This window comes from Castanea sativa, chromosome 3 (genome assembly GCF_040712315.1).
Source record: "Castanea sativa cultivar Marrone di Chiusa Pesio chromosome 3, ASM4071231v1".
NCBI classification, from domain to species: domain Eukaryota; kingdom Viridiplantae; phylum Streptophyta; class Magnoliopsida; order Fagales; family Fagaceae; genus Castanea; species Castanea sativa.
Window position 1 is genome coordinate 172968 of NC_134015.1, and position 18529 is coordinate 191496.

Here is an 18529-nt window from a genome sequence, read left to right on the forward strand (position 1 = left end):
AGGTTTCTTTCCCTGCAAAACTTTATGGACGTAATCTGGTCGCGGATAACTATCATAGACGAACTAAACTTGATTTGTACCCCATCAATGAGTATTATGCTTTTGCAAATGAAATAATTTTTCATCACATCTGTAAAATTTTTTGTGATTAAAAAATATAATAATCTCAAATTATAATATATATAAATTTTTAATATTTTTCTAAAAAAAAGCCTCTAAGTGTGCAATTGCGTAGCGGCAAGTGTGCGTCTTTTGCCTTTTTTTCTCCGAGTTCTATGCACTATTCATAGACTAGTAAGTACAGAAAAACGCAGCAATACCTTTAAAACTAAGTTCCATGAATACTATTTTTAGCTTAAAAATTATTTTACTATAATATTTTTAATAATAAATTTTTAATTCGTAAAGACAAGCGGTTTCCAACCATGCCTTAAGGATACGCCAGCCGCTATGTTTCCTAACGCTACTCGATTGGGTGCTGTCCTGTCCACCTAATACTATAGGATATGAATATGATGTATTCCAAAAATGGTCCCACATTGATAGCATCGCTTGTCCCGCGAAAAGTACCTAATAGGTTAGAGCCTAGATGTAGTGATGTACTGTATTAACTACTCTTAGGTTATACAGAAAACACAGAACAGACAATCTGGTCTACACACTGAGTTCAAAAATAACACGTATAACAACTGGCCTACATCTTACCCATCTGATATTAAACACGAACCACTACTTGTATGATTGATTAAATTTAAACTAAACATCGTCATCTAGTACATAATTTCCCATAAAAAAAAATTAAAAAAAAATAGCGTTACGGTTGCTGCTGTGTGTTCCCCCCAACTCCTGAATCCTGATCCTGAGGCGAAGAAATCGAATATTTCAAACTATTTCTCTCAGAAACTTCAAATTCAAATTCAAGTCCCAATCTTTTCAACTGGGTTTTCTCCTTTTTCTTCTCTAATCACATTTTCCTTCATCAAATTTATACTAGTAAGTAGTACTCCTTCCGACTGTGTGGTCCTTTCTTGAAGTTTTGCTGTATATTTGGACAAACAAAAGTTGATGTCTTTGTCTGATAAAGAGATCGTCAATGTTGGTGGCAGTGGTGGTGGTGCTGTTGATGACAACAATAGCGTTGGTGGTGGGGTCCACGCCAGGGATGTTGTTGACGATGATGACAATGGAAAGAAGCAAAGAGGGTATGGATATGGATGTATTGGGTGTACGAGAAGTTTCACTAAAGCAAGGCAAGCGGTCCTAAATCCATTTACAAAAGCCAAGAAACAATTTCTCAGAAGAAAGAATAGAAGGACTTCTTCTTCATCTTCTGGGTCTACTGGTGCCAGGATTTCAGGTAAGAGGTTTGGTTGTCTTAATAGTGGTGGTAAAGGTTGTTGCTTTTGTTTAAGGCAACCTCAGACTTTGGAATCAAATTCTGGGTCTCGTACAAGTGACCCAAATGACCCAAATTTCACCTATGACATGCTGAAAGCTTTCATAGAGAATAATGATTTCTATTCCAAAGAATGCAATCCCCACTTTGATTTTGATCTCTCCTCACATGCTACTGAGTGAAGGACTTGTGTGTAATTGATTCCTCCGTTATTGTTTTGTTCCTGTTGTTTGGTAGTGATTGCTGAGAATGTTATCAATAGTTGAAGGGGTTACAGAACATACAGATTAAGGACAAGGATGGCTGGTTTATAATGCAATTCTAGGCATTTTCATATGAAATTATGAATTGCCTATGGAAGAGTTTGAGGCACTTTCTCATGTTCTGTGTGAGAATGAGGAAGTATGACAGTATCTCCTAGATGTTTCAGCCATTTTCCATGTTAGCTTCCAAAAGTATGCAACTATAAGCTGAGGATGCATTCTGCACGAATTACGAGAACCGGGATTATATCCATCCAATTGTCATTTTGGTTTAGAAATTTGGATGCCATTTTTGTTATCCTACGAGTCATTTGTTAACTCATATCATCCCTTACATTGAAGAAATTTAATTTTTTATTGAACATGTTAGTAAGTTTTTACATTCAGTGCAAACTAAAGGTGTAAGTAGATGATGTATAGTAAAAATCAATATGTTTTTTTAGAGGAAGAGTACATTGATCCATTGCCGAAGTGGAACAGGTTGTTGAAACCATTGAGTTCTTATAATTTGTATATCATTCTTTTTGATGGGGATGTGGAGATGGATTGCAAATTAATGAGAACAAATTCAGATCAGTTAATATTTGAGCAAAGAGTTGGTCTGGTAACAAGCACTTTTTTATAGTTTTACTTACATTGGTGTCTCTGCTGTAGCTTTTGGCCTTAACAGAATTTCCTATATCTATTCATTATTTGTTCAAGAATGCCATTATTATTAACATAGGCTTCTGGGATACATTTTACCATCCAACATGCGTGTGTTTTATCTTTTCTTCCCTGATTTTTCTGCCATTATATCTTGATTAAACCAAGATTATCTTGGTTTATAATTGGAGGAAAAAATTTTCTTAAGAAATATGCTATAGCATTTTGGGTTAGATAGCATGAATTCTGATTATGCCTTCTTCTTTTTATTTTATTTTTATTTTTTATATTTCCTGCTAAAAGAGTTCTGATTATACACAGTGTTTGAATGTCTAGTCCATGGATATAGGCTGCCAGTTTGGTGTTGACAATCTATGTCAGACTACATGTTGAGGAAATTGGAGAATGGTAATCAATAATGATTACAATATCTTAACACTTAGGCTTTGCTTCTAGGGGATCTTTTCTAAAGTTCCAATCGAGTCTTTGTAATCAGTATTGTTTAAAGAGTCTTGGCAGTTTACTGGATTTTTCATTCTTCTGATATGCTTGCATCTATTAGCACCCCAATGGTATTCAGCTGCACAACTTATTAATATTTTACCAAGCAGCTGAGTTAATTGGTATTGTTTTAATATAATTTTTTGGTGAAGAAACCATATTTCTACCTGTTGCCGATACTTGATCATCACTTTGATATTGGAAACCAAAAAATGTGTATATTCTTTTTGCTTCCTTAAGTTTTATTCCTAGCATATGGCAATAAAATTTTAATGCCAAGGAAAAAAAAAAGAAACATCAAAGTTTCTATAGGATGGACAATGTTCAAGAATAGTGGAATAGTAGCTTTGAGTTTCTCAACCCATTGACTTTAGGATTCGTTAGTCCTATTTTTTTTATTTTTTTTGTGGTTGGGGGAAGGGGATAAGCGACATAACTCAGGGGTAGAGTATCACCTTGTCATGCAAGTCTGATTATCCCTAAACCTAAAGCAAGTTAAGTGGTAAGGATTGAACTTAGATCTTCCTATAGTCTGTTTAACCTAATTTATAGTAAGCAACAATAAGATTCATTCAGAAATTCTTCTATAATCTAGTTTAGAGCATGATATAATTTCCATTTCATAAATTCTAGAAGAGCCTTATGAGAAATGAATATCTTTGTAGTCTGGCCTTTAAGAATCATATAGTTTCTTTCCCTTGACCTGGTCTAGCTAGTTTCTTGGAATGCTTGCATATTCTGATAACTAGTTTATGTCAAAAACTCTATGGTTTCAGCTTGCAACTTAATAGTTAAGTAATCAGTTGACCCATTCTACTAATTAGACTACCATGATTATTTAATGAAGATACCATTCTTCTCCCTTCTCTTTATACTTTTATAAACCATTGAATGTCAGTATGATGTTGGAATCAATTAAAGCACCTGCCTTCTTCCCTGTCCTGATAGCTACCTTCCTAGTTTGGGGGACCATCTTAAAATTTATATAAGGACAACATTTCCTTCATAGCACTTTTTGAGTACAAGATGACTGGATAGCTACAGATCTCCAAAAGCTCCATGAGAATTGAAGATTCTTGAATTTGCAATTTAAGCTATCTTTGGTTAGAAACACAAACTGGTTTAATTCACTGTGACTGATGTTTAAGATAAGTTGGGGGCTTATAAAATAACTGACCATGGCTTGTGGTTAACAAAATTCATTTTAAGCCAATTACATGTACAGATCTTTAGCTGTCTAGCTGATAAAGAGAAATAACCACATCATCTTGAACTTAAATAGATTTTTTTTACCAGTAGAATTTGTGGAAGATAGGATTTTTATCAATGGGGATGTGGAGGTGAGTTAAAATTTTGGGAAAACATTATTCAGCTTATCTTTTGGCCCCAAATTTTGGGAAAAGGTTCACACTGGTAAATAATGAATTTGTTTCTTCAGCAGAAGTAGCTTATGACTACCTAAGAAAAAAAAATTTTAAAAAGCTTATGACTGATAAATGGTTTAAAGGATCCCAAACTTTCTAAGTCGTGTACAGAAACTGTTGTGTTGTATCTTTGTCTTCTGTTCACAAAAGGAAACTTTGAAGCATAATTCATTTACAAGTTCACATGTTACAGATTCTAGATGATATATGGCCGATTTTTGGACATTTGGGGATGTTTGGTTTGTATTTTTAAATAACAATCTTCAGTTTTTAAACAACATTACGCGTATTTCAATACACTTTTTCACCCACATGTATTTTCAAAAATATTTTCAAGTAACAATTTTTCAGTTTTTAAATACATGTACCAAACGGGCCAATTATTTGAAAATGTGTTATTATATTCTCTTTTCTTTTTGCTTTGCCGTAGATAGATTTATTCTCTTGGAAATGCTTGAAAGAAGCTTTATCTTAAAAGTCTTCTACCACAAACGAATGGACCACTGTAACCTGGGACACCCTTGAGCAAAAGAAAAGATTAGAGAGTTAAGTACATATTTGATTTTTTATGCAAGCAGCGGTGATTGGGAGCACAAAGAACTTCTGCTCGGAATATTTTAAAGCACATGAAAAGATATATTTAATCTCAACAGTACTATATAAGCAAGAAGTAAGAGCTACATATAAATTATGTAGCATGTACTTCAGCAACAAAAAAAAAAAAATTATGTAGCATGTAAAGAACAATATATGAAGAGGAATTAATAGTTTTCTTGCTGGGTATGTGGGGGCTGATTTCTTGTAGTAAAATGCATCCATTTGAAACAGTTTAATTAGTTCAATTGTTATTCAGATAACACTTATTATGGGGTATTTAAACAGATAAAATCAGGGGTGTTTTGCAAACCACAAGATTGAGTAACTATGAATAGAATAACAAGGTTTTTGTGTTTGTCAAATTTTATAAATATGTATATGAGTAGTTTTTTTATTACAATTGTAAACCAATTCTATAGTCTTATCAAACATTCCTATTATGTTTGACATCATCTTTTTCTTTTTAACTTTTTATCTTTTTAAAACCTCATTTTTGTAAATAAACTTGCAATAATAGCATGAAAAAATGTTGTGCAGCTGTGCTAATTGGTCTGTCACTCCTAGAATTCTTCAAGGTGGTGACACCAAAACAGGATTATGATGGAAATGTCAAACACCAATTGCAAATTAAGTTTAAGATGGAAATTCAAAGATGTATGGGTGGTGCCATTGTTGTCTCCTGATTCAACCCACAAAGACAAGAGGCAGTTTTTCTTAAGAATGCATAACATGTCCTACTTGTTTTCAGTTTGAGATACGAAAATGCGATTCCGTAAAAGGAGTCCTTATCTTCAAGCCTTTTCAATAAAATATTTTTTGAGATGTACTACTTTCCCATCGGATAAGGGAAAGAATAAAAGTGAGCACGTGCACGTGCAGGACAGTATTTGCCACCTATAAATTTAAAAAATAAAATATAATAGAAGTGAGGAAAGCAAATCAAAACAAAAAATCCTGAATGTGATTGTGAGTGAGATTCCCTGTAGATCCGGAAAACTGAGACCCACCACCTCCACCAAGACCAAGACCAAGAGCGTTGTAGTAGCACATTGTGATTGGCAAAACACAAACCCATAATCTTGTTTATTAAATCTGACACAGGTTTGAGGCCTACACGTGACTCCCTTAACTCTCACTTTGTTGCCACTCCAGTAGAATGAGTCCAAAGACTAAGGGTCCGTTTGGATAGAACTTATTGCTGAAAATTGAAAACTGAAAACTGAAAACACTGTAGCAAAATAATTTTTAAATGTGTAAATAGTGCCGTGGGACCCATTTTTAATGAAAAAGTTGCTGAAAAGTGAAATTTGTGGGTCCATGAACAGTGCACGAATGCACTGTTCATGAGGAGAATTGGTCAACAACAGCGGCTGAAAAAAAAAAAAAAAAAAAAAAAAAGCTGAAAACGCGCAATGAAGAGAAACGCAGACGTGAACGTGGATCCAAACCGCACCTAAGAAGGCGTTTGCATCCAGCTGAACGCGTTTAGCGTCTAGCGTTTCTAGCATTTTTTTTTCTTTCTTTTTGTTCGTGTATTGTGCACACTGTTTACATATTTTCTCAGTAATTTTTTATTAAAAATAAGTTTTGCAGTACTATTTACACATTAAAAAATTTATTTTGTTATAGTATTTTTCAGTTTCAATTTTCAGTTACATTTAAACGGACCCTAAGAATATGGGTTATCCCCATTCCCATTCCCATTCCAACTTGTAACTTGTTCTTGGACAACTGAAGTCCCTACTTTTTGAGTTACTGTCTACTTAACCTCACACAAACACAACAAATTGAATCACATTATTTGGACAACTGAAGTCCCTACTTTTTGAGTTACTGTCCACTTAACCTCACACAAACACAACAAATTGAATCACATTATTTGTTCATGTGATCAATTATGAGCAATAAACACTTAGGAGGTGATCGATTATGAATAAAAAACACCCTTTTATATGAATTCACTGCCCACAATTATCTGCATCAAAAAATTATATCAAAATTTGGAACTTTCTCATAAAGCAAATTCTTTTTCTCTGTCTCCCACCCTCCTTTCCATTTGTTTATTATTATCATCAATTTCTCATGTATGACTAATTGACTACCACCAAGGCTGTGTGATCCCACTTCCTATATTTTTATTTGTAGCGCATCTTTTGGATGGATTTATTCCTATTTTTTTAATGGGAACCGACTTAGCAGAAATAGAAAGTGATTTCAGCACTGTTAACTGTTAAGAGGCAGGGACGAATAGAAATTCAAGATCATGCTATTTATGGGTGTCATCAACGACCTCCATTATCCTTCTTTGGAAACCAAACCGCCCCCCTTATTATAATATTTTAATAGATATGTATCACAGGCACAGCTGGTGGCTCTCTCACTCCCTTTGGATCCATGTCTTGGAGATGTGTTACATAAAATTATTCTGAACCCATCAAGAAAGTTTGTCTGAGTTTGTTTATCTATGAAAAAAGTACTACTACTGTTAGTACAGGTGGTCCCTGCTAAGTGCTGGGATTGAAGGCAAAGCACAGACAGTGGAGGTGGTGATCGAGATGATGTGGGTTTTTCCATGAAATGGGGTTGGGATTTACTGGACACACTTTGGATTCTCTAATAAAACTTTCTCCAACCTGCTTTGTATCTCAGTTTGAGCCAGACTGATTCTCAGACATCTGGGTTTTGTTTCCTGAAGCTTTTAAAGACGAGGTTAGAGTTTTTTCCATTTCTTTCTTTTACATCTTCTGTAAAAACTTACTTCTTTACTCGGATTGAACATCTACTTCGGAAATTGTTGTCAGTCATAGCCTATGTATGAGTAAAAGTTTTCGTTTTGTCAATTTAATTTATCAGTTGTTGTACTAGTACCGCTTATCTTTCTTGGCTTTTGTTTTAGCTGAACTGCAACTACTCTTTAGTGTGTGGTTTAAAAATTAGTGTTTGTTAATGTTTTATATATGTGGCTTTATACTTGATCAATAAATGGTGTGCTTTACAAAGGCAATATTACATTCTATTGTTATCTGTTGATACTGTTAAGTATTAACTGTGTTTCTGTCACTGATGCAAAAATGCTTCAAAGAATCAAAGATAATCACAAGGAATCTTTGTTGTTTCTACTCTTTAATATGTTGCTGTAACTAATGGAAATATGCTTCATACAATCAAAAAGCATCCTTCTTTTACTAATCTTAAGGAAAAAGACTTGCACTATTGATTTAGTTGTGAACAGATTTTTCCCTTCTCTGTATACACAGTTTCCTTATATTGAATGATTGAGGGAGATATTTAGAAAATTTTGATGTTTTTAGAGCATATTCACAATACTTCCTGTGCTAGTGCGATGCTATTGTTATTTTTACTGGTTATACTAATACTACTGTGATGATGATGATGATGGATATCATGACAATGACAATGATCACAATAATAACTATATAATTATTTACCAGAATCAATTTTGGCAACCCTTTTGATATGTTCTCATTCATGGGTTCTGTTTGTTTTTTTTTTTTTTTTTGGGAATTCAGTTTGGGAGAGAATGTCTTCTTCAAGACCCAGCCATTCATCCAGCAATTCAGGGCGCTCAAGACACAGTGCCAGGATTATTGCTCAGACCACTGTTGATGCAAAACTTCACGCAGATTTTGAGTCATCGGGTGATTCTTTTGATTACTCTAGCTCAGTGCGTGTTACCAGTGCAGTTACTGGGGATCAACAACCCAGGTCTGACAAAGTAACCACAGCTTACCTCCATCACATACAGAAAGGCAAGCTGATCCAGCCATTTGGTTGCTTGCTAGCCTTAGATGACAAAACTTTCGAGGTCATTGCATACAGTGAGAATGCCCCTGAAATGCTGACCATGGTCAGTCATGCGGTCCCAAGTGTTGGAGACCACCCAGTTCTTGGCATTGGAACAGATGTAAGGACTATTTTCACTGCTCCCAGTGCCTCTGCATTGCAAAAGGCCCTAGGGTTCGCAGATGTTTCTCTTTTGAATCCCATTTTAGTCCATTGCAAGACATCTGGGAAGCCCTTTTATGCAATTGTGCATCAGGTAACAGGTAGCTTGATCATTGATTTTGAGCCAGTGAAGCCTTATGAAGTCCCCATGACGGCTGCTGGTGCCTTGCAATCATACAAGCTTGCAGCCAAAGCAATTACCCGATTGCAGTCTTTGCCTAGTGGTAGCATGGAAAGGCTTTGTGATACAATGGTTCAGGAGGTTTTTGAGCTCACAGGTTATGACAGGGTGATGGCATATAAATTTCATGATGATGATCATGGTGAAGTGGTCTCTGAGATTACAAAGCCAGGACTAGAGCCATATCTGGGTTTGCATTATCCAGCCACTGATATCCCCCAGGCTGCTCGTTTCTTATTTATGAAGAATAAGGTCCGTCTGATTGTTGATTGTCATGCTAGAAATGTGAAGGTGCTTCAAGATGAGAAGCTTCCATTTGATCTGACATTGTGTGGTTCAACCTTAAGGGCTCCACACAGTTGCCATTTACAGTACATGGAGAATATGAATTCCATTGCTTCTCTGGTTATGGCAGTTGTTGTCAACGAGGGGGATGAAGAAGGGGACAACTCTAACTCTGTGCAGCCACAAAAGAGAAAGAGACTTTGGGGTTTAGTAGTATGCCATAACACAACTCCAAGGTTTGTTCCATTCCCTCTTAGATATGCTTGTGAGTTCCTAGCCCAAGTATTTGCCATTCATGTGAATAAGGAATTGGAGTTGGAAAATCAAATTGTTGAGAAGAACATATTGCGTACCCAAACACTCTTGTGCGATTTGCTGATGCGAGATGCACCCTTGGGAATTGTTTCACAAAGCCCAAATATAATGGATCTTGTGAAGTGTGATGGTGCTGTCCTCTTATACAAGAATAAGATATGGAGACTGGGAGTTACTCCAAGTGATTTCCAGCTGCATGACATAGCATCATGGCTCGAGGAGTACCATATGGATTCTACAGGTTTGAGTACAGATAGTCTGTATGATGCGGGGTTCCCAGGGGCTCTTGCTCTTGGTGATGAAGTATGTGGAATGGCAGCTGTGAGGATAACTTCCAAGGACATGATTTTCTGGTTTCGCTCCCACACTGCTGCTGAAATTCGATGGGGCGGTGCAAAGCATGAACCTGGTGAGAAGGATGACAGTAGGAGGATGCACCCGAGATCTTCATTCAAGGCTTTCCTTGACGTTGTCAAGACGAGGAGTTTACCCTGGAAGGACTATGAAATGGATGCAATCCATTCTTTGCAGCTTATCTTGAGGAATGCATTTAAAGATGTTGAAGCAAAGGATATAAGTAACAATGCAATTAACATGAAGCTCAGTGACCTCAAAATTGAAGGGATGCAAGAACTGGAGGCAGTGACAAGTGAGATGGTCCGTTTAATTGAAACAGCCACAGTGCCGATTCTGGCAGTTGATGTTGATGGGCTGATTAATGGGTGGAATACAAAGATTGCAGAGTTAACTGGTCTTGCTGTTGATAAAGCAATTGGAAATCATTTTCTCACACTTGTAGAAGATTCTTCAACTGATATAGTCAAAAGGATGTTGTCCTTGGCACTGCAGGGTATGCTCCATCCAGAATTTTTTGTTTCTGTTTTTTTTTTTTTTCCCTATTAATTGATAGTTGGGGTTGGGGGATTTGAACCCTAGACATTTTTTGTTAGAAACACCAAGAGGTGCCAGTTGAGCTACAAGGCTTTTGGCTATCCAAATTTTCTATTTTAACTTCATAAAATTAGCAACTCATACTAGTAACGTAGATATGCATAAGCATGAGTTAGTGTGTTTGACACTTAGGCGTGTCCAAATTATTTTATCTAATACCATGCTTGTGCATCAAATTAATTGAGATGTGTGAGAAAGCACAAGAGATATTGGAGTTAATGGCTTGGGATGTGTTCACTATGCCTGAAACAAAGGGATTTGATTATTTTTTTTAAGAGCTTTTTTTTTTTCTTTTTAAAAACTTATAATAATTTGTTTATTTTCTTTTACCTTCTTGTTTGATCAGGAAAAGAAGAGCAGAACATCCAATTTGAGATCAAAACACATGGGTCTAAGAGTGATTCTGGTCCCATCAGCTTAGTTGTGAATGCATGTGCAAGTAGGGATCTTCGAGATAATGTTGTGGGGGTTTGTTTTGTGGCCCAGGACATCACTGGTCAGAAGATAGTTATGGACAAGTTCACCAGGATTGAAGGCGATTACAAAGCTATTGTACAAAATCCGAACCCATTGATTCCTCCAATATTTGGTACGGATGAATTTGGGTGGTGCTGTGAGTGGAATCCAGCAATGACAATGGTAAGTGGGTGGACACGAGAGCAAGTGATAGATAAAATGCTCTTGGGGGAGGTTTTTGGGACACATACATCTTGCTGTCGCCTCAAGAATCAGGAAGCTTTTGTAAATCTTGGAGTTGTACTTAATAATGTAATGACTGGTCAGGAATCAGAAAAGGTCCATTTCGGTTTCTTTGCTCGGAGTGGAAAGTATGTGGAGTGCCTGCTATGTGTGAGTAAGAAATTGGACAGAGAGGGTGCAGTCACTGGGGTCTTTTGCTTCTTGCAGCTTGCTAGCCAGGAGCTGCAACAAGCACTTCATATACAGCGTTTATCTGAGCAAACTGCCATGAAGAGATTGAAAGCATTGGCTTATATAAAAAGGCAGATACGAAATCCTTTATCTGGGATTATATTTTCTCGGAAAATGATGGAAGATACTGAATTAGGAGTTGAACAAAAACAGCTTCTGCATACTAGTGTCCAGTGCCAGCGCCAGATCAGCAAGGTTATTGATGACTCAGATCTTGATAGCATCATTGATGGGTATGATATATTTAAACTCTAATGAGTGACTTTCCTATCCTTTTATGTTATTACAAATCCATGCATTTATCAAAAGCGTTAACAATATAAAGTGAGAGAGAAAACTAAATAGTCTATATATTGATGTGTGAATAATAATGTACAATAGAGAGCTTTATATAGGCTAAGTATATATGCAGTACAAGTAATATAAATAAATTACAAGTACAGTATATTGGGCTAAGTCCAATGGGTTAATTTAGTCTAAGCTATACACTAACATCCACCCTTAAACTTGAGGTGATAAGGAGGAAGCCAACTGGAGTTTGGATATAAGATCTCGAAGACAATCAGGCGGGTGAGTCTTGGTGAAGATATCAGCGAACTGGTCAGCAAAGGAGATGGAGAACAACTTGAGATTGCCTTTTTTGAGATGTTGGCGAGTGATGTGGTAGTCAATCTCAATGTGCTTAGTGCATTCATGGAAGACATCGTTATGAGCAATGTAGATAGCACTACAATTGTCACAATAAAGAGGATTGGAAGTGGGCTGTGGAGCATCCATGTCAGCTAAGAGCCAGCGAAGCCAAACAAGCTCGCGGGTAGTGTCGGCAAGGGCACGATACTCAGCCTCGATATCGGAACGGGAAACCACATCCTACTTCTTGCTACGCCACGAGACAAGAGAAGTACCCAGTAGGAAACAAAAACCTGTGATAGAGCATCGATCAGTCGAATCATCTGCCCAGTCCGCATCTGAATAAGCATGAAGCTCAAGAAAAGACCAAGAGAAGCAATGGAGACTATGATAAAGTGTGCCCTTGACATATTGGAGAATCCGAAGAACAACAACATAGTGGACAGAACAAGGGGCATCGATGAACTTACTAACCATACCCACAGCATGTGAAATATTCGAACGAGTAACAGTGAGATAGATTAGACTACTAACCAAATTGATGATAGCGAGTAGCATCAGATATAGGTTCACCATCCAAGGGTGTGAGTTTTGCATTATATTCCAAGGGAGTGGAAACAGTCTTGTTAGTTATACCGGCTTTGGAGAGAAGATCAGAAGCATATTTAGCTTGAGAAAGATAGTATCCATCAGAGGATGAGGTAACCTCAAGCCCAAGAAAATAGCTGAAAGTGCCCAGATCATTCATCTCAAAATGCTGACTAGGGAAGTGCTGAAGAGAGCGGATACTTGCAGAATCATCTTTAGTAATAATCATATCATCAACATAAAGAAGAATAAAAGTAATACCAGTAGAGGATTTTCGGACGAAGAGAGCAGTGTTATGAGAACTCGAAGTGAAGCCCTATTAAGCAACAAATGAGCTAAACTTTTCAAACCAAGCTCGAGGAGCCTGCTTGAGGCCATAAAGAGTACAACAAAGGCAACAAACTTGACTGCCTGAGTGTGGATAGCTAGGGGTGGTTGCATGTACGCTTCTTCTTAGAGGTATCCATTGAGGAAAACATTCTTCACATCCATTTGATAAAGAGGCTAACGGCAAACAGCAGCCATAACAATAAGAAGTTTGACAGATGTAAGGTAAGCAACAGAAGAAAATGTTTCATCATAGTCAATGTTATACTCTTGAGTAAAGCCCTTGGCAACTAGGCGAGTCCTATATCGTTCAATAGATCCATCAGCCTTGGTCTTGATCTTGTAAACTCACTTACAACCTACTATAGACTGACTAGGAGGCAAATCAACCATATCCCAAGTGTGATTCTTATGAATAGCATCTAGTTCTTCATACATAGCTTGTTGCCAAAGAGGGTTAGTATGGGCCTTACCATAGGTGTGAAGTTCATAAAAGGTGGCAAGAGCAAAAGAGCACTGATAATCAGTGAGATAAAGGGAAGGAATGCTTACCCGAGTGGAACGATAAAGTTCAGGACCAACATGAGACTCAAGAGAGGGTGGTGCCACAAGATCCAAGACAGGCAAGTCATATGCCGGACACAAAACCGGAGATGAGTCATCTGGAGAGGCAGCCGATGTCGAAGAATCCTCCATAAGTTCAGGGTAGAGAGGGAGGAAAAGATCAGTAAAAATGGGAGACTCTGAGGAAGAGGACGCAAGAAACTGCTGAAGACTCATGAAAGGATGATGTTCCCTAAACTTAACATGACAAGAGACACGAAGGTGATGAGAAATGGGATCATAGCAGCGAAGCCCCTTTTGAAATACACCATAACTAAGGAAACAATAGGGATGAGCATGAGGCTGGAGCTTTGTTCGTTCATGAGGAGAAATAGAGACAAATCAAAGCTCAACCAAAAACTCGAAGAGAGGAGTAATCAAGGGTTTGACCATAGAGAAGCTTGAATGATGATTTGTTGTGTATAGTTGGCGAAAGAATACGATTAATGATGTATACAGCAGTGAGTGCGGCCTCACCCCAAAAGCACTTAGGAACAGAGATAGAAATGAGAAGGGTGTGGACAACATCAAGAATGTAACGATGTTTTTGTTCTACACGACCATTTTGTTGAGAGCTGCAAAGACAAGACCACTGAGGAAGGGTACCATGACTGTCTAAAAATGATAGGAAAGATTTATCATTATATTCTTGAGCATTATCTGATCGAAAAACTTTAACGGTACGATTGAACTATGTTTCAATCATTTTATGAAATGTTTGGTAAATAGACACAAGTTCAGACCTACAGTGAAGTAGATAAATCCAAGTATATTGAGAAAAATCATCCACAAAAATGAAAAAATATCTAGATCCCCCCTCAGTGAGAACAAGTGCAGGACCCCAAATATCAGAATGTATAAGATCAAAAGGTGTAGAAGAAAATGAGTCATTATTATTAAAGGACAATTTTGTTTGTTTGCCAAAATGGCAGGAAGTACAATCACATTTTTGAAATTGAACTGAACCTAAATGACCTTGAGAAGCTAACAATTGAAGACAAGATAAGGATGGATGACCAAGACGAGCATGCCATAGATCAGGTGAGGGGGTGGTAGTGGTAGCAACTGTAGAAAAAACTTGTGAAGGAATCTTCAAGTCATGAACCTCTAACATGCGACCAACCTTAAGGCCTGTCCCAAGCACTTGACCCGTCTGGGGACTTGCACATCCATACCATGATTAGTAAATTGAAGATCTATACCTAACTCACAAAGTTGACCAACAGAAAGCAAATTGAGGGAAAATTTTGGGATATGAAAATTGTCACTAAGGGATAAACAAGGAGAAGAGATTGTTCCTTCATGACTAATAGGCATAGGAGTTCCATTAGCAGTGTAAATGGTGATGGAGTGTTCTAAGGGTGCCTTATCAGGAAATTGGGATTCATTAAGAGTCATATGGTTACAACATGCAGTATCAAAAAACCAAGGTTGTTTACCTGAGTTGACAGAAAGGGCAATGGAAGTTCGGGATAAAACCTATTGAATTACTGCCTCAATATCAGCTGTAGTAAGTAAGGATGCTAAAGATGGACTTGTAGGAAATTTGAAGGACATGCAACAACTGCCAGAGGAAGAGAAGTTTAATTTTACTCTTGCATAAATTTTAGCTGTAGTAAGTGAGTACCTTTGTAAGATTAAGAGGTGGGATTTTCAGAGTTTATTCGTGGAAGAGCAGTGAATGCAATAATGGGAGGCTGTGGAGATTGTGTAGCCAATACATGATCAAATGATGACATGTGATGGGTAGGCTGACGGTTCTCCTCAGAAATGAGCTCCTTGACTGCAACATTAAGAAGAGTAGGAGACCGGCTAAGTGTAGAAGCCCTAGTAGGCTTAAAATTCTTACGTAAACCTATCATGAAGTGCATAAATTTACGGCGATCTCGATATTTGACAAAGAGCTCAATATCCTTAGAATACACTAGTGGAGGATCTATAGCAGACAGTTGTTCCCACATAGTAGAACTTTGAAAATAAAAATAAAAAATAGACTGATCTGTCTCTTGGCGCATATGTTAAAGTTTTGATTCAATGTGAAACTCCAAGCTTGAATCATTAGTGCAATTATAGCGATTGGTCAGAAATTTCCAAGCAGCCTCAGCAGTTTCAAGACGAGGAAGAAGATTATGAATGGAGGGAAAATAAGTATTGATAAACCAAGACAAGATCTTACTCTAAATACTCTCCTATTCCTCTAGGCGTTCTTCATAATCACCTGCTACAACAGTAGTCTTGGAGGCATCTTCAGCAGCTATGGCTTTGAACTTAGGTTTTAGTACTAGCTTAGGAATTGAACCGGTCACATATCTCCACATTTTACAACCCTTGAGAAAGACAGTTATATTCTAAGACCATGCATGATAGCTAGTAGGACCATTCAGCATAATGGTGATAGGATGTATGATATCTCGTTCATTTTGTTGAGCCATAATAAAAAAAAAAAAGACCAAAAAGTGGGATTTAGAGACCTCAAATGAAGAAACGGAGCCCAAAATTGGAATTTGCACGAAACACTAATCAAGACAAGCATTGTTGAAATATTTAGACTTTGGTCAAAGTCAACGAACAACGGCCAACGAACTAGTCAAAGTCAACGAGTTGGTCAATGGCTCGGTCAAAGTCAACGGCTGACGTGTGCTGACATGGCAGTGTGACGTCACCTTAGGGCTGACATGGAAGGATGCGAAATGGAGTAGGCGTGTGGTACGCGTGGAAGCGTGTGACAGCGTTGTTCCTAGCACGAGGCGCGTGTAAGAGACTGACAGCACGTGGTGGCATGTGGAATGCATGCTCGTGAAGCAAAAAGTTCAGCCAGCGCATGTGGGTGCGTATGAGGTTATTTCTGTTAGTTTTTGGTTGGGTTTTGCTTAGGATCGGCAGATCTGTCAATCTGTGCCTTGACTTTGGCAATTTGATCAACAAAATTGATGAAATTCGAGTGTTCTAAGGGTTGTGGAAGTGACTGCGATGACTCGCTTCTAACAGTGACTACTAGATGAAGGCGAGGGCAGCGGAAGAACGCCAGAGATGTCCACAGGAACCAGAAAGTCAGAGGAATGACTTTGATACCATATTAACAATATAAAGTGTGAGAGAAAGACTGAATAGTCTATATATTGATGTGTGAATAATAATGTACAATAGAGAGTTTTATGTAGGCTAGGTATGTGTGCAATACAAGTAATATAAGTAAACTATAAGAACAGTATACTAGGCTAAGCCCAATGGGCTAATCTAGTTTAAGCTATACAATAACAAAAAGAAATTTCCACACTCTGTTGCACTTCATCCTTTGTGGTTTCATGACTATAGATGGAATAATTAGATGAGTAAAAAAAGATGATCAGGCCTAGGTTTTTAAAGTCTACCAGATCATTTTGATTCATTACTTAAGTAGTATTATGAAGCCTGTGGTGAAGAAATTTTTGGTAAAATACTGTCGTCAAAATTGATCCACTATAGCAATCTTTATACACGGCTACAAGAAGGTTATTGATTTTAATGCCCATACTATTTTTTAGAAGAGGTACTTGCTATTGCACATGGTAGCATCAATTTACATGATGAAGTGTTAAGAATACTAGGATAACATAAGGATAACAAAGGGAGTAAATCTATTTCTCCAGTTTTAATTCTGACCACTATTTATTGTAACCTAATAATTTCTTTTCCCTTTGTTTTATGAATTCTTTACAGCTACTTGGATCTCGAAATGGTTGAATTTACACTGCATGAAGTATTGGTTGCCTCTATAAGTCAAGTCATGACAAAGAGCAATGGCAAGGGTATCCTAATGGTCAATGATGTGGTAGAGGAGATTGTGAATGAAACCTTATATGGTGATAGTATTAGGCTTCAACAGGTCTTAGCTGATTTCTTGTTGATATCAGTAAATTATGCAGCAACTGGAGGCCAGCTTAATGTTGCAGCCAGTTTGACCAAGGATCAATTGGGGCAATCTGTTCATCTTGCACGTCTTGAGCTCAGGTACAAACTACTCAAGCACAAATAGACACGAGTCCATAAAAATTATTAGTACATCTGTTTCTGCCGTATGTAGTCTGCTCCTAACGTGAATTTGAGTGCAGAAAAGAACAAAAAATTCTTGGACCTGATGCATATAGCCATTTATTCAAACAAATACCTGACCTTGTGAATAGAAGGAACTTGTACTTACTTGCTCCTGACTTCTACAAGCACACGGAGTACTTATCTTCATCCAAAGTCATAACCTTTTAAATTTATTTCTTGGATCAGGATTTCACATTCAGGTGGAGGGGTGCCAGAAGCATTGTTGAACCAGATGTTTGGAACTGATGGAGATCCATCTGAGGAGGGAATTAGCTTGTTCATTAGCAGAAAGCTATTAAAGCTCATGAATGGAGATGTACGGTATCTAAGGGAAGCAGGAAAATCAACCTTCATCATATCTGTTGAACTTGCTGCCACACATGAGTAGCAGGCCTAAAAGATTTTCAAAGAAAAATGTTGTGCAATCTGTTTATTACTATTTGAGAGGAATAGAAGGTCAAAGCTGTATTTCACTTGCAATGTAATTCTCCTTTATTTATGTCTCTTGTTGACATTTTTGTGTTGGTTTAACCTGTAAATAAGCAAGTTTGCAATGTTTTCTAATCAAGTTTCCCATTTCTAGGAAACTCTTAGATTTGTGGGCATTTGTTTTATGATGAATGTCATAATGATTCCCTCTTGAGCAAGCTTGCAGTGACGACAGCTGATAGAACTCTCCTTTAGGTGCTTCAATTGTAGTATAAGGTTGAAGGAGCTGGTAAGGAAACCTTCTTCATAAGGTTCAAGGATAGTGAATTGAGGTATAGACTAGGTAGATGATTATAGTCATTTGGTTGACTATTAAAAGAAAAAGCTTGTAGCTAACTCAAAAAGGACAACAATTACCAGAGAT

The 18529-nt window shown here is 37.3% G+C and overlaps 2 protein-coding genes across 4 annotated transcripts; both read left to right on the forward strand.

Annotated features, from left to right (window-relative positions):
* Positions 1–663: 663 nt before the first annotated feature.
* Positions 664–2252, forward strand: LOC142627539 (uncharacterized). Its single transcript, XM_075801417.1, has 2 exons — positions 664–1357; positions 1634–2252. Exons 1-2 carry the CDS (start codon positions 1066–1068, stop codon positions 1660–1662), a joined length of 321 nt encoding a protein of 106 aa, XP_075657532.1. The 5' UTR covers positions 664–1065; the 3' UTR covers positions 1663–2252.
* A 4683-nt stretch (positions 2253–6935) lies between these two features.
* On the forward strand, positions 6936–18319 carry LOC142627668 (phytochrome A-2). Of its 3 annotated transcripts, none has more exons than XR_012842910.1 (6): positions 6936–7535; positions 8357–10423; positions 10871–11687; positions 17302–17592; positions 17863–18157; positions 18260–18319. XR_012842910.1 is itself a non-coding variant. In XM_075801539.1 (5 exons), exons 2-5 carry the CDS (start codon positions 8368–8370, stop codon positions 18062–18064), a joined length of 3366 nt encoding a protein of 1121 aa, XP_075657654.1. In that variant the 5' UTR covers positions 6936–7535; positions 8357–8367; the 3' UTR covers positions 18065–18263. The 3 variants fall into 3 exon arrangements, 1 of the variants encoding a protein (XP_075657654.1); XR_012842911.1 differs by having other exon boundaries at positions 18271–18319; XM_075801539.1 differs by having other exon boundaries at positions 17863–18263.
* Positions 18320–18529: the final 210 nt, after the last annotated feature.

Bases quoted from the DNA above. Each gene is read 5' to 3' on its own strand.
- LOC142627668 (XM_075801539.1), top strand. From the start codon at position 8,368: ATGTCTTCTTCAAGACCCAGCCATTCATCCAGCAATTCAGGGCGCTCA. The intron at 10,424-10,870 runs GTATGCTCCATC...TTGTTTGATCAG, and splicing joins GTTGTCCTTGGCACTGCAGG to GAAAAGAAGAGCAGAACATC. The intron at 17,593-17,862 runs GTACAAACTACT...TTCTTGGATCAG, and splicing joins CTTGCACGTCTTGAGCTCAG to GATTTCACATTCAGGTGGAG.
- LOC142627539 (XM_075801417.1), top strand. From the start codon at position 1,066: ATGTCTTTGTCTGATAAAGAGATCGTCAATGTTGGTGGCAGTGGTGGT. The intron at 1,358-1,633 runs GTAAGAGGTTTG...GTTGTTTGGTAG, and splicing joins TACTGGTGCCAGGATTTCAG to TGATTGCTGAGAATGTTATC.